General features: G+C 41.4%; 1 protein-coding gene across 2 annotated transcripts; it reads right to left on the bottom strand.

Annotated features, from left to right (window-relative positions):
* Positions 1 to 583: 583 nt before the first annotated feature.
* On the bottom strand, positions 584 to 15824 carry LOC134212385 (uncharacterized). 2 transcript variants are annotated; one of them, XR_009979260.1, is made up of 4 exons: positions 15688 to 15824; positions 15278 to 15616; positions 740 to 1016; positions 584 to 638 (listed from the first exon to the last, which is right to left on the bottom strand). XR_009979260.1 is itself a non-coding variant. In XM_062690172.1 (3 exons), the coding sequence occupies exons 1-3, from the start codon at positions 15748 to 15750 to the stop codon at positions 843 to 845; spliced, it is 576 nt and encodes a 191-aa protein (XP_062546156.1). In that variant the 5' UTR covers positions 15751 to 15824; the 3' UTR covers positions 737 to 842. The 2 variants fall into 2 exon arrangements, 1 of the variants encoding a protein (XP_062546156.1); XM_062690172.1 differs by lacking the exon at positions 584 to 638 and having other exon boundaries at positions 737 to 1016.
* Between the last annotated feature and the right edge of the window lie 259 nt (positions 15825 to 16083).

The following is a 16083-nucleotide window of genomic DNA, read 5'->3' as shown; positions in this document are numbered from 1 at the left end:
TCAAAATGCTGTTGGCGGAGACGACCGACGCAGTTGAAACTTGGATGATTGGAGTCAAGCTGCAGCTGGAAGTAATTCAGCGGATGCAGATTACCGTCTGTGAGGACTCTGAGACATATATGAGCGTCTAGGAGTGATGATAGATAATAGGTTGAATTTCAATACCCGTATATCGACTATTTATGTAAAAAGGCAACTTAATTGATCAGTGCGCTAGCAAGGTCCAGTGCAGTGAGCAGTGATTGGCCTCGGTTCATTGCCGAACCTGGGCACTCGAACAGCCAACCTGCTAAAGAAAGAATACAGAAGAATGAAGCGCTTCGGGTATGTAGGGCACCGCCAGTGCGAACGTCATCCACAACCGGAACCGTCGGACCACCTCTGCAATCTGAAGACGAAGTCTGCGCAATGCGCGAAAGCGTCCCCTGCGATAGCCGTCGGGCACCATCAGTAAGGAAGTTTCCTTCACCGGAACTAATGGACCACCCCCATCAGGTGTCTGACGCCCAGATTTTCAGGCCTTCAGCCCTTGTAAAACACACGCACGCACACGAGAAAGGCAATACCAAACAAAATATGAATTGGATATTTTTCATGTATTTATTATTGTCGCTGCTTTTTATTTTTTGTTATTCTTATGGGTCAAACACAATTGGTACGTTTGCGTGCGTTTTGACAGTTTTTCCATGGGAAAACTGTCAAAACGCACGCAAACGTATCAATTGTGTTTGACCCATTACACTTACCGCTATAATGATAAACTACTTGACATGCTCCTGCAATACTGATCTTCTTAAATATAAATTCATCTATTCAAAGTTCCGTAGTCGGGGAGGTCCATTTTAATCATCGATGACGTCAAAGTCCATCTCACAGCATCCTTTAACGTTTTTCTCCGCCAAGTCGGTCCCAGGAATATGGAAAAGCATACGCACTCGATACGTACCTTTGCCTAGTTCGGTGTAGCTGTGGAGATAGCTAATCTTCATCACCGCCGTGTCTAAGTTGAATACGCCCTAAGTGAGCAAAGATAAACGAAATAAGAATCGCTTTCAGTTTTTTTAGCAGCCAAAAGTAAAAATGCTTAAATGAGTATCTACACTTATAAAAATCCACATATTTTTATTGGCAAAAATCTAAAGAAATTTACAAATAAATTTTATGTTTGCGTTAATAACCACCCGCTATTAGAGAATCCACATATATGCTATGCTAATTCATAATATCCATTACGTGAGAAATGCTATAATCAAAATTTATGTGTACCACACATAAATAATATGATTGGATTTTTATCAGTGTAGGCTAAATTACATATAATTCCAGACAAAATTTTCAAAACGACTTATCTGCTTTTGTAAACAAAGATTTAAACGACGATTTGACGAATCTGATAGCTCTCCCACGCAAACTAACACCATCAATAGGTAGGTGAAGGTTTCCGTTACCTGTTGATGGTGTTGGTTTGCGTGCGAGAGCTATCAGATTCGTCAAATCGTCGTTTGAATCTTTGTTTACAAAAGCAGATAAGTCGTTTTGAAAATTTTGTCTTGAATTGCAAAAGATGACTAATACAGTAGGCGTTCGATAACTGCAAGTCATTTAGCTGCAATGCTTTTAATTGAAATTCGATAGTTGCAACAGTTTTGCAGTTATCACACCGCTGAATTTCAAACTGTTGCCAAATTCAATGACAGCTGCATTGCGCTGCACATTTAGATGCACTTTTATTGCATCTGACGCGTCGATTGACAAACAGTTTGTCATCTAGAATACGTTGCAAATCCTATCTCAAAATTCAAATAGAATTTCAAAAAGTTAGAAAAAGATGAGTTAGAACTCACCCTTTTAATTCCACCATTTGACTGTGACTTTACAGATACATATTTCAGCCTCAACAGTACGGCCGTCTTCAGTGTCTCGTTCTGCTTCTTCATTGGCATTACGTCCCCCACTGGGACAAGCCTGTGTCCTGGTGTTAAGTGGGACGCTAAACAGACCTGACACAACGGCCCTCCGACGAGACAGAAGGTTTGCGCAGGCCCAATAAGCCGCCTTTAAAAACAACCATTACGAACGACATAGAAGATAATACGACTCGATATAATCGGCAACGACCTAGGCGACGAATAAAGGATCACGATTTGAAGCTTGGAACATGGAGCAGCAAGTCGCTATATAGGATTCGCAGGTTGCGACAGAATAATCTACGATGAATTACATCGCCGCAACTTCGACGTCGTAGCGCTACAGGACAGGACAGAAAGTGTGGAAAAGCGGGCATCGAGCGGCTACCTTCTACCAATGCTGTAGCACCACCAACGAGCTGGGAACCAGCTTCATAGTGCCCGGCAAGATGCAAGAAGGCCGTTTCTTCAACTATAGCATCATCAACGTGCACTGTCCACACGAAGGGAAACCCGACGACGAGGAAGAAGCGTTCTATGCACAGCTAGAGCAGACATACGATGGATGCCCACTGCGGGATGTCAAAATCGTCATCGGTGACATGAACGCTCTTGTAGGAAGGGAGGAAATGTATAGACCGGTCATCGGACCGGATAGTCTGCATACCGTATCGAACGACAACGGCCAACGATGCATAAAATTTGCAGGATCCGGTGAAATGGTAGTCCGAAGCCACGTGCCACGATATGTGTAACGACAGAAACGGGAACCTTCTTACAAACGAGCGTGAGGTGATCCAAAGGTGGCGGCAGCAATACGACGAGCACCTGAATGGCGATGTGGCAGATAACGGTGGCGGAATGGTAATGAACCTAGGAGCACGCGCGCAGGACATGCGACGTCCGGTTCCGAATCTCCAGGAAATCCAGGGGGAGACCGGTCGGCTGAATAACAACAAAGCCCCTGGAGTTGACCAACAATCTGGAGAGCTGTTTAAACACGGTGGTGAGGCACTGGCTAGAGCGCTGCACTGGGTATTTACCAAGGTTTGGGAGGATGAGGTTCTGCCGCAGGAGTGGATGGAAGGTTCCGTGTGTTTCATTTACAAAAATTTTAGCCGCCGTATTACACCAATTGCAAGAGAGTTCGTGGGGCAGTACCAGAAGGGGTTTATGGGTGAACGCTCTACCACAGATCAGGTGTACATGTACATGTGCACACATCATCTATTTATCGACTTCAAAGCCGCATATTATACAATCGATCGGGACCAGCTATGGCAGCTATTGCACGAAAACGGATTTCCGGATAATCTGATACGGTTGATTAAGGCAACGATGGATCGGGTAATGTGCGTAGTTCCAGTTTCAGGGGCATTCTCGAGTCCCTTCGAAACGCGCTGAGGGTTACGGCAAGGTGATGGTCTTTCGTGTCTGCTATTCAACATCGCTTTGGAAGGGGTAATCGACACGAGTGGTACGATTTTCACAAAGTCCGTCCAGTTATTTGGTTTCGCCAACGACATAGATATTATGGCACGTAACTTTGAGAGGATGGAAGAAGCCTACATCAGACTGAAAAGCGAAGCTAAACGGATTGGACTAGTCATCAACACGTCGATGACGAAGTACATGATAGGAAGAGGCTCAAGAGAGGATAATGTAAGCCAACCACCACGAGTTTGTATTGGTAGTGACGAAATCGAGGTGGTTGAAGATTTCGTGTACTTGGGCGCACTGCACTGGTGACCTCCGATAACGATACCAGCAGAGAAATTCGGAGACGCATCATTGCAGGAAATCATACGTACTTTGGACTCCGCAAAACGCTCCGATCGAATAGAGTTCGCCGCTGTACCGAACTGACTATCTACAAAACCCTTGTTAGACCGGTAGTCCTCTACGGACACGAGACCTGGGCGATGCTCGTAGAGGACCAACGCGCAATGGAAGTTTTCGAAAGGAAAGTGCTGCGTACTATCTATGGTGGGGTACAGATTGCGGACGGTACGTGGAGGAGGCGAATGAACCACGAGTTGCATCAGCTGTTGAGAGAACCATCCACCTTTTTTTTCTTCTTTATTAACCCTTTTGTTACCGACAGGGTACCCGGGTACCTTTTTCGTTTTCAAGTGAAATTTTTTTAGGGTTCTGAACATCGCAGGAAATTGAAACTCCGTGACATCTTCAAACTCGGCAAAATTAAGGTTTGGGTGGTACGAAAATGAAAATCCAGTAAGGGGGGGCTTGGGGAGGGGCTTCTGAATATTTTTACCCCGTAACGTACCGACAGGGTACCCGGGTACCCACGTTTTGGTATGACCATAACTTCGTCAGTTTTCAACCGATTTCGACGATTCCGTTTGCTATGGATTAAGAAATTCATCCTCTATCCGTTCCATGTCACATAGGACCGATCCGGATTACCTGGTTACCGGAGTTCCGGATTTGCTAGACCATGTCTCAAAAATGGAGAAGTTGATCTTATAGAATCCAAATGATGATTTCTTGTACCCTGAGCTACCAGTTTCGCAGAAAATTCGAGGATTATGACTTCCCAACGTATAAGGACCACGTGATCATATGGACTCGGAACGGACATCCCGGAATAGGTTCCCGTGGGCCCTATAGTGGCCGCAAATTCATTCCTGGCAATATGGGTATCAAAATTCTTGAAATTGTTTCGGGAACATGTTATTCATATAGTTGAAACCATAGGATGGATATGAACCGGAACGGTCATTCTGGAACAGGTTCCCGGAGGGCCCGTAGTGGCCAAAAACTCATTTAGAATAAACCCTGGCAATATGGGTATCAAAATTCTTGGAATTGTTCCGGAAACATAATTTCCATGTAGTTGAGACCATAGGATGGATATGAACCGGAACGGTTATTTTGGAACAGGTTCCCGGAGGGTCCGTAGGGGCCAAAAACTCATTTAGAACGAACCCTAGCAATATGGGTATCAAAATTCTTGGAATTGTTCCGCAAACATAATTTCCATGTAGTTGAGACCATAGGATGGATATGAACCGGAACGGTCATTCTGGAACAGGTTCCCGGAGGGCCCGTAGTGGCCAAAAACTCATTTAGAATAAACCCTGGCAATATGGGTATCAAAATTCTTGGAATTTTTCCGGAGACATGTTATTCATGTAGTTCAGACCATAGGATGGATATGAACCGGAACGGTCATTCTATAACAGGTTCCCGTAGGGGCCAAAAACTCATTTAGAATAAACCCTAACAATATGGGTATCAAAATTCTTGGAATTGTTCTGGAAACATATTTTCCATGTAGTTAAGACCATAGGATGGATATCAACCGGAACGGTCATTCTGGAATAGGTTCCCCGAGGGTCCGCAGGGGCCAAGCACTCATTTAGAATAAACCCTGGCAATATGGGTATCAAAATTTTTGGAATTGTTCCGGAAACATGTTTTCCATGTACTTGAGACCATAGATTGGATATGACCCGGAACGGTCATTCTGGAAAAGGTTCCCGGAGGGGAGGGCCTAAAGTGATCATTAATTCATTTGGTAGAATCCCTGGCAATATGGGTATCAAAATTCTTGGAATTGTTCCGGAAACACGTTTCCATGTAGTTGAGACCATAGAATGGATATCAAACGGAACGGTCATTCTGGAACAAGTTCCCGGAAGGCCAGCAGGGGCCAAAAACTCATTTAGAATAAACCCTGGCAATATGGGTATCAAAATTCTTGGAATTTTTCCTGAAACATGTTATTTATAAAGTTGAAACCATAGGATGGATATCAACCAGAACAGTCATGCTAGAACAAGTTCCCGAAAGGCCTTTAGTGGCCACAAACTCATTTAGAAGACACCCTGGAATCAAAGTTCTTGAAATATTTTCGGAAACATGTTTTTCCAAGAAGATGGGACTGATGTTGGGTCATCAGGCTGAATGGCTGTTAGGCCGAATGGTTATTGGGTCGAATGAGAAGTGAGGAGTGAATAGTGAGAAGTGAGCAGTGAGAAATTGAAAGTAAAAAGTGAAATGAGAGAAATGAGAAGAGAGAAGTGAAAAGTTACACAGTGTTGACCTGATTTTGTCACTCCCCGATTTTATCTACCTCCGACTTTATCACATTCTCGACCCGATTTTATCTCGTTCCGCTTTTATCACGTTTTTGACCCATCTCGCATCCATAAATTTTTTTGAAAATTTCAGTCGTTCTTTTTATTTTTGTAAATTATTCAGCAAACACCAATGATACTTACAGCGTCTGTGGTTCATTATAAATCATTTCTGAGTACCTGTCAAGAATTTTTAAGTCTTTTTGACAAGAAATAACGGGAAAATAAGAGAGCAAGTGTTTCTTCTAAATGAGGGTCCCCTCGGAAACCTGTGTGAGAATGACCGGTCCATTGTCAAACCATCTTATGGCCTAATAACCCAAAAGATCATGCTTCCGAAACAATTTCATGAATTTTGATACCCACATTGCCTGGGCTTCTTCAAAATGAGTTTGTGGCCACTTTAGGCCCCACGGGAACCTGTTCCAGGATGACCGGTCCGTTGTCAAACCATCCAATGGTCCAATTACTTATCAGATTTCATGAATTTTGATACCCATATTGCCAGGGTTTCATCAGAATGAGTTTGTGGCCACTTTAGGCTCCACGAGAACCTGTTCCAGGATGACCGGCCCGTTTTCAAACCATCCTATGGTCCAACTACTTATCGGATCATGGTTCCGATACAATTTCATGAATTTTGATACCCATATTGCCAGGGTTTCTTCAAAATGAGTTTGTGGCCACTTTAGGCCCCACGGGAACCTGTTCCAGGATGACCTGCCCGTTGTCAAACCATCCAATTTTTCAATTACTTATCAGATCATGCTTCCGAAACAATTTCATGAATTTTGATACCCATATTGCCAGGGTTTCTTCAAAATGAGTTTGTGGCCACTTTAGGCCCCACGGGAACCTGTTCCAGGATGACCGGTCCGTTGTCAAACCATCCAATGGTCCAATTACTTATCGGATCATGCTTCCGATACAATTTCATGAATTTTGATACCCATATTGCCAGGGTTTCTTCAAAATGAGTTTGTGGCCACTTTAGGCCCCACGGGAACCTGTTCCAGGATGACCGGTCCGTTGTCAAACCATCCAATGGTCCAATTACTTATCAGATAATGCTTCCGAAACAATTTCATGAATTTTGCTACCCATATTGCCAGGGTTTCGTCAGAATGAGTTTGTGGCCACTTTAGGCCCCACGGGAACCTGTTCCAGGATGACCGGTCCGTTGTCAAACCATCCTATGGTCCAACTACTTATCGGATCATGGTTCCGATACAATTTCATGAATTTTGATACCCATATTGCCAGGGTTTCTTCAGAATGAGTTTGTGGCCACTTTAGGCCCCACGGGAACCTGTTCCAGGATGATCGGTCCGTTGTCAATCCATCCTATGGTCCAATTACTTATCGGATCATGCTTCCGGTACAATTTCATGAATTTTGATACCCATATTGCCAGGGTTTCTTCAAAATGAGTTTGTGGCCACTTTAGGCCCCACGGGAACCTGTTCCAGGATGACCGGTCCGTTGTCAAACCATCCAATGGTCCAATTACTTATCAGATCATGCTTCCGAAACAATTTCATGAATTTTGATACCCATATTGCCAGGGTTTCTTCAGAATGAGTTTGTGGCCACTTTTGGCCCCACGGGAACCTGTTCCAGGATTACCGGTCCGTTGTCAATCCATCCTATGGTCCAATTACTTATCGGATCATGCTTCCGATACAATTTCATGAATTTTGATACCCATATTGCCAGGGTTTCTTCAAAATGAGTTTGTGGCCACTTTAGGCCCCACGGGAACCTGTTCCAGGATGACCGGTTCGTTGTCAAACCATCCAATGGTCCAATTACTTATCAGATCATGCTTCCGAAACAATTTCATGAATTTTGATACCCATATTGCCAGGGTTTCTTCAGAATGAGTTTGTGGCCACTTTTGGCCCCACGGGAACCTGTTCCAGGATGACCGGTCCGTTGTCAATCCATCCTATGGTCCAATTACTTATCGGATCATGCTTCCGATACAATTTCATGAATTTTGATACCCATATTACCAGGGCTTCTTCAAAATGAGTTTGTGGCCACTTTAGGCCCCACGGGAACCTGTTCCAGGATGACCGGTCCGTTGTCAAACCATCCTATGGTCCAATTACTTATCAGATCATGCTTCCGAAACAATTTCATGAATTTTGATACCCATATTGCCAGGGTTTCGTCAGAATGAGTTTGTGGCCACTTTTGGCCCCACGGGAACCTGTTCCAGGATGACCGGTCCGTTGTCAATCCATCCTATGGTCCAATTACTTATCGGATCATGCTTCCGATACAATTTCATGAATTTTGATACCCATATTGCCAGGGTTTCTTCAAAATGAGTTTGTGGCCACTTTAGGCCCCACGGGAACCTGTTCCAGGATGACCGGTCCGTTGTCAAACCATCCAATGGTCCAATTACTTATCAGATCATGCTTCCGAAACAATTTCATGAATTTTGATACCCATATTGCCAGGGTTTCTTCAGAATGAGTTTGTGGCCACTTTTGGCCCCACGGGAACCTGTTCCAGGATGACCGGTCCGTTGTCAATCCATCCTATGGTCCAATTACTTATCGGATCATGCTTCCGATACAATTTCATGAATTTTGATACCCATATTGCCAGGGTTTCTTCAAAATGAGTTTGTGGCCACTTTAGGCCCCACGGGAACCTGTTCCAGGATGACCGGTCCGTTTTCAAACCATCCAATGGTCCAATTACTTATCAGATCATGCTTCCGAAACAATTTCATGAATTTTGATACCCATATTGCCAGGGTTTCTTCAAAATGAGTTTGTGGCCACTTTAGGCCCCACGGGAACCTGTTCCAGGATGACCGGTCCGTTGTCAAACCATCCAATGGTCCAATTACTTATCAGATCATGCTTCCGAAACGATTTCATGAATTTTGATACCCATATTGCCAGGGTTTCTTCAGAATGAGTTTGTGGCCACTTTAGGCCCGACGGGAACCTGTTTCCGGAATAACCGTTCCGGGATTAATTCATAAAATGGTCCAGTAACGTAGTTAAGTTATATTCTTTAAATTTCCAACGAAGTTGATCAGTCATCACGCAAGAAATCTTCATTTGGTTGAATATATATCTTCAATTCACACATACTTTGGGACTTGGCCCAGTTAATCCGGAATTCCGGTCACCAGGTAATCCGAATCGGTTCTCTGTAACATGTATCAAATAGCGGGTAAGTTCCTGCATCCGTAGCAACCAAAATCGTCGAAATCGGTGAAAAACTGACTATGTTATGATCATTTTAAGTCCGTGGGTACCCGGGTACCCTGTCGGTAACGTAAGGGTGTTTTTTTTTGTCGGTAACAAAAGGGTTAAAGAGGCTTTCAGCTCTTGGCTGGTTCACCTCAAGAACCATCCATCGTTCACACCGCGAAAATCGGAAGACTGCGGTGGGCCGGGCACGTAGCCAGAATGTCGGACAGTAATCCGGTGAAAATGGTTCTCGACAACGATCCGACGGCACAGCAGGCACAGCAGGCAAGGTGGATCGATCAGGTAGAGGACGATTTGCGGACCCTCCGCCGACTGTGTGGTTGGCGACGTGCAGCCATGGACCGAGCTGAATGGAAAAGACTTTTATGTATACTCCATTGCACAGGCCACTTCGGCCTTAGTCTGGTAATAAATAAATGAATGGGACATTGCCGCCTCGCAGCTTATTGTTCATTAAGCACTTCCACAGTTATTGACTGCGAGGCTTCTAACCCAAGTTACCATTTCTGCATTCGTATATCATGAGGCTATGGGAAGATCCATTAATTACGTAACGCAAAAATGTGGCAGTTTGAACCCCCCTTCGCCATATGTCACACTTTTTGTATGAAACATCTAAAAATTGTGTATGGATCGTCATATTTTGCTCAATACCACCCCCCTCCCCCTCTAAGCGATACACACTTAATTTTTTTCGCCGAGATCTCAGCATTTTTTGTTTATTTTCCCGAGGTGGGCACCGCCGAGTTTCAGCAAACATGATTTTTGCCGGAATCTCAGTAAAAGTGACGTTTCGGTTGCTGAGATACGTTTAATATGTTGCTGAAAATCAGTAATAAACGAAATTTTCTGCCGAGATTCAGTTTTTAAATTTACTGAGCTACAGCGGGGCCCGATTTTGCCGAGCTCGAAAAAAAATAAGTTAGTGTGTACGTTATTTGTGGATGCTCTCTGTTGAGTTCCATGTTGAATAACTAAAATCTTTTTCTAAAAATTGCCGAACAATGGCATAGAAGATGTTCAGAGTCCTCTACATGTATGGCACAGAAACGACGCCACAAAATGGTTCGGGACCTATAAATTGTCTAGATAATCCAAGTCTTGCCAGCATATCAGCTTGTTCGTTGTCTTCAATGCCACAATGACCGGGAACCCAATACAGGTTCACTTTGTTACGACAGGCCAGGGTTTGGAGTGACTGAACACATTCCCAAACAAGTTTAGACGTCCAATTTGCTGATTTCAAGGCATTCAATGATGCTTGATTTGAAATATAGAAATAATATTAAGCTCGATCGGAACATCTTAGTCAGAATGGGTGCTAAGATTACTTTTCCCTTCTCTAGTAGTACAGGAAAGATTCCATCCCTACCAGGAGCCTTGAAGGGTGCAAAGGAATCAATCGCCCATTCAACTTTCTGTACACTATTTCATTGGCCAGAGTGCCAGCTTCACTTCTGGTGCAATTCTTCCCAGTGACCTCACTCGTTGATTGAATATCTCTCCTGGCTTCAAGTACGCTAGTTTGCGATACAGATACATATATTCTGGTCTTCATGTGAATTAATGATAGAACACGGGAAGTGTGTCATTACTTCGAATGTTTCATAAGTTGTCTTGGTAAAAGACCCATCATCTTTTCTAATAGTCCCTAGACCATTTATGTGATCTTTAGCAAGGACTTTCTGCAATCTAACAGCTACTGGAGTACTCACAAGTTTTTTCCAGTTTATCCTTTCAGATCTTCTAATTTCTCTATTGTAAGTAGTGAGGATTTTCTTTATTGTTCGTTATTGTTTGAAAGAGTTTCCTGGTTTTTACGCAACTTTTGAAGATTGGCATTCCACCGAAGTACGTCTCTGTTTGTAGAAAGTTCCTTGGCAGCGCAGCAAGAAAGTAGCCTACTGAGATGTCAATATTGGTAAAGGCATGCGGTAGGGAACTAATAGAGATCATTCAGTGTTCAATTCTTGCGTAAACAAGCATCATAATCTATCATAATATGCGTCTTTAGACATTAATTTTCCGCGGATGAGTGAATAGAGTTAGGATTTGTTTGTCTATGACAGTTTCAATCATATCGCCAAGAATCTTGTCTTGTCAGAAGTCTTGTTGCTCTAGGGGAGACTGGGTAGACTTGATCCCCTTTTCTGATTTCCGATGTATAACAACCAAAAAAAAATAAACATACGCGATTTCCACACAGACTCTAATAAATATAGTACTTAACTTTACTGATGTGTGACAGTCCTTAAATTATTGTTATTATTGATACACAATCGATTTTTTAGAGTGCTGTCAAAAATCGACTTTGAAAATATTCGGGGGAAATTGATCCCTCTCCAAGAACTTGCTTTGATAAAATTAGAAAGGTGCACTCAGATTTTTTAAATATTTTTCCTTCAAAATTTGCGGAATTATCGAATTGCTGTGCGTATACATGAACGATTTTTGTTATTGAATTCGACAGCACATGTAATTTTAAATTTTTTTGGAGACTTGATCCCCTTTTTATAAGATATACGCAATAAATATTTTTTCCTGCCAACCCTTCATCAAATCCGTCAAATCTACAAAAAATTAGAAGCCTAAGAACAGATTTATATTTTTTTGAATTTTTTCGCCAAATTTTTGTATGGGTGACTAACGGGGGATCAAGTGTCCCCATATTAGGGCAATAACTTCAAATCCAAATATCCTAAAACTTTGATGGAATGTTGACATTTTCATCAGTACAGATCATTAAGCATATTTATGGCTTTGTGCTGTGAAAAAACGAAAGCATTTGGTCATTGTTATGAAAAGTTGTTCAAATTTTGCGTGGCCAATAAAAAAATCTTTAGGAAGGTCAAAACATACAAACCGCCCTGCAGAATAAATAAGGTTGTCAATCCAAAAAATAACTCACCACATAAAGGTCATTTGTCTAGAGGATCTATACTAAAAAATACGCTAGAACAAAACTACTTTAGTTCTCGATAAAACAGGGGGTGATCAAGTCTCCCCGGGGATCAAGTCTACCCACCTTCCCCTACATATTGGGTTTCAAGAGCGTTTTGAAACCAAAAATGTTACTAGGGATCAACTGTCTGTGTTACAATTCTGAGCGCAATCGGGATTTCCAGTTAATGTTAAAATATAAGATTGCTGTTCACGTGACCAACATTTAGTTTGCTTGGACCTAGCAGTCAAAGTACCGGTGCACAGTGGTTCCATTCCCGTAGAAGGGCGGTCATAAATATAAATTACGGAAATTATACGGTAAAATGGTCTACTTTTAGTATTTTTCGGGTTAAACAGCCTATTATTTAATTATTTGGTAGGCTCAGTCATTATCATACTTTACGGAGCCGATTTCAGTATTATATGCAGAAATCCAACAAACAACGTTTAATTTACATTCACTTCACTTCACATGAGGAAGATGCATGGGTGGGAAGATGCTTGTTATTGTTAAAGTAGTAAACGAAAATAAACTTGATTAATCCACCACCTAGCGGTGTTAATGCCTTTCTAGTGCATATGAAAACATAGTATTTTTGCGATCACTTTTATTAGAAAACAATTTTTATTAGAAAACAAAAGGATATGATTCCACGTCGAATGCAACTTGTTCCGAACAAATCGGTTAGGTCTAGATCAACATTTGAAAAGGGCGTAACAGCCAAAATTTATTCATTCTGATTCTTTGTGCACATATATAGCTAAATATGTAGACGAAGAGCCAGAAGGAATAAATATTGGCTGTTACGCCCTATCCAAATGTTGGTCTAGAAGTATAAGTGCCTAAAAAAAGTGAGTTTTTTTGCGCACATACATACACACACATACACACGCACAGACATGAATCATCTGGTATCTAATATTATGGGTCATCCGGGCATATATACTTAGTATATGAGAAAGGCAAAAAGGTTTAATATATCATTATTATTATTATTGTCTTTATTTTAGAGGCTTTCAGCCCTAGGCTGGCTCACCTCTGTTTAATATATCAATTTAAAGTTAAATATAATATATTTTCACATAAATTATCCATAATCCACTATATACTATTCAATAATCTGCACACAGATAGCTCCTGAATGACAGCCAAAAATTTAAATATCTTCTCAGAGATGTCTGAGAATGGAAATCGGGGAGAAACATGCTTTTCAGTCTCACAAAGTTGACCATGATAAAGAAAACATAATACTCGTGTTCATCAATTTTGGTAATTTTTTACCATCGTTTATTTATTTACAAGCTCAGTCGGTAACTGAAATGCCATTTAGGCAGCAGCCAGAAATATGAAAGCACTTAAAGGATATTCAGAAAGAAATTGAAGCGGTACACGATTAAATTGAGCAGAAAATATTATATCTGTTAAACAAACATAATTTTGTTATTTGTTTACCCTCAGCTTTCTCGTGGACGGTTGCAGCTGAAATAGCCTTTAGATGAAAGATAGGAGTGTAAATATTTACTCAGAGGATGTTTCTGGAGGGGATTTGAAGGGGAAACATACTTTCTTAGTGGATGAAGAAGATAACAAAATTGAGTAGAAAATTGTGTTTCCGTCAAAGAAACATAGTAAAGCTATTTGTTTACCATTTGCTTGATCCACGATGGTCGCATCTGAAATTGCTTTTAGAGGACAGATTAGAGTGTAAACATTTACTCACAGGATGTTTCTGGAGGGGATATAAAGGGGAAACATACGTTCTTGGGGGATGAAGATAACAAAATATAGAAGAAAATTGTGTTTCCGTCGAAGAAACATAGTAAAGTTATTTGTTTACCATTTGCTTGGTCGCAAACGGTCGCAGCTGAAATAGCCTTTAGATGACAGATTAGAGTGTAAATATTTACTTAGAGGATGTTTCTGCAGGGGATTTGAAGGGGAAACATACGTTCTAGGGGATGAAAATAACAAAATTTAGAAGAAAATTGTGTTTCCATCGAAGAAACATAGTAAAGTTATTTGTTCACCATTTGCTTGGTCGCAAACGGTCGCAGCTGAAATAGCCTTTAGATGACAGATAAGAGTGTTAATATTTACTCAGAGGATGTTTCTGGAGGGGATTTGAAGGGGAAACATACTTTCTTGGAGGATACAGATAACAAAATTTAGAAGAAAATTGTTTTTCCGTCGAAGAAACATAGTTAAGTTATTTGTTTATCATTTGCTTGGTTGCAGATGGTCGCAGCTGAAATAGCCTTTAGATGATAGATAATAGTGTAAATATTTGCTCAGGGAATGTTTCTGGAGGGGATCTGAAGGGGAAACATATTTTATTGGTGGATGATAATGAAATTCAGAAGAAAATTGTGAATCCGTTCATCAAACACAGTAGAGTTTTTCGTTTACCATTTGCTTGGTTGCGAACGGTTCCAGCTGAAATAGCATGTAGATGACATATTAGAGTGTAAATATTTACTCAGAGGATATTTCAAGAGGAAATTCAAAGGTAAAACATAAGTTTACTGAGGTATGCCAACATTTTCACGCATAGTTTATTTAACTGGATTATCTTAAATTCGAAGCTTTATACAGAGCAGATTAGCTCAAATTCTATAAAAATGGAGATTGCATCTTATATAGTATACCATAAAGTAGCAGTTTAGGGATAACTTGTTGAATTTCGATGAAGTCATGTTTTTGGATTTATGACCTATGGGGGAACCACTGTGCGGTGCTATAAGTGGCGAACCGATGTGGGTGATATAATTAAACATGCACTACAACATGATGCATAATACACGTTTCCGAACCGATTTCAAGAACGAAAGATTGACGAAGGTGTATTTTTCTATACAACTTTAGTTGAAACCCTCATATAAACTTCAAATCAATGCATCAAGCGATTGCGCTGAAATTGATAGTGTCAAAAACATGCGGTTTGATTGAATATACGGTATATGTACTATAGTATAGTATAGCCACATATATGTATGTAACGGTCTACGAAATGATTGACGACAAATAAATAAAAAAAATAATTCACTTACGAGCAGAAAAGTTTGATATCCGCCTTCTTCTTACCTCATGTCGTCCACATTTATCGCCATCAATCATGGCGCTGGACAACATAAACCATGGCCCACTGTCGTCCGAGTGGAATCTATCGCAGTGCATCGGCTCGATATATTCCATCGGGTTATCCAAACAAACGGCGGTACCACCCAGTGGGCACTTGTACGTAGTCAGCACTAGCTCCCATGCGACGTCCTCGGTGCTTTTGCGGATTTCGTACTGGGCATGCAGCGTGTTACAAACGCCATCGGCGTCTCGGTCGTATGTAACCTTGGTCAACGCAACAGGCACCTTATTGTAATCCAGTGTCACATCCTGACAGTTGTCGAATGTGGTCAAATTGATTCGCTACAGAGAGTCGAGTACGTTATTGAAGACAACTTTCCACTCAGAACGTACCTTAATACGAATGAACTCACAAGGCCGTGTATGCACTTCAGCAGATATGTCACGCAAAACAGAATATATCGCCTTCCAAACATATTAAGATATGGATTTTGAGCACTAATTTTGAAATGATAAGAAGTACAAAAATGCACTTCTATTTATACTCATTTTTAAATTGATAGCAGCTTTCTTTGTCAGTGCTAGAATTGCCTGTGCTACTATAATAACATGCTGCCACGAGAGTAATGATATGCTAAACACGTGGAATACCCTGCTTATGAGCGTACACATCAATCTGATTGATCTACAACACCGAGCTGAGGTAACGATCGGCATTGGTTATCATGAAAAAATGCCGAATCATGGTGTTCAAATTAGATTTGTCACCAGATGAAAATGTGCTGAGTTGCTTTATGAAAATGTGGAAA

This window comes from Armigeres subalbatus, chromosome 2, assembly GCF_024139115.2.
Source record: "Armigeres subalbatus isolate Guangzhou_Male chromosome 2, GZ_Asu_2, whole genome shotgun sequence".
Classification (NCBI taxonomy): Eukaryota; Metazoa; Arthropoda; class Insecta; order Diptera; family Culicidae; genus Armigeres; species Armigeres subalbatus.
Note: the sequence above shows the minus strand (reverse complement) of the source record. Positions and strands in the feature narration are given on the sequence as shown.

Bases quoted from the DNA above. Each gene is read 5' to 3' on its own strand.
- LOC134212385 (XM_062690172.1), bottom strand. From the start codon at position 15,750: ATGTTTGGAAGGCGATATATTCTGTTTTGCGTGACATATCTGCTGAAG. The intron at 15,617-15,687 runs GTGAGTTCATTC...GACTCTCTGTAG, and splicing joins TGAAGTGCATACACGGCCTT to CGAATCAATTTGACCACATT. The intron at 1,017-15,277 runs GTAAGAAGAAGG...TTGCTCACTTAG, and splicing joins ATAAATGTGGACGACATGAG to GGCGTATTCAACTTAGACAC.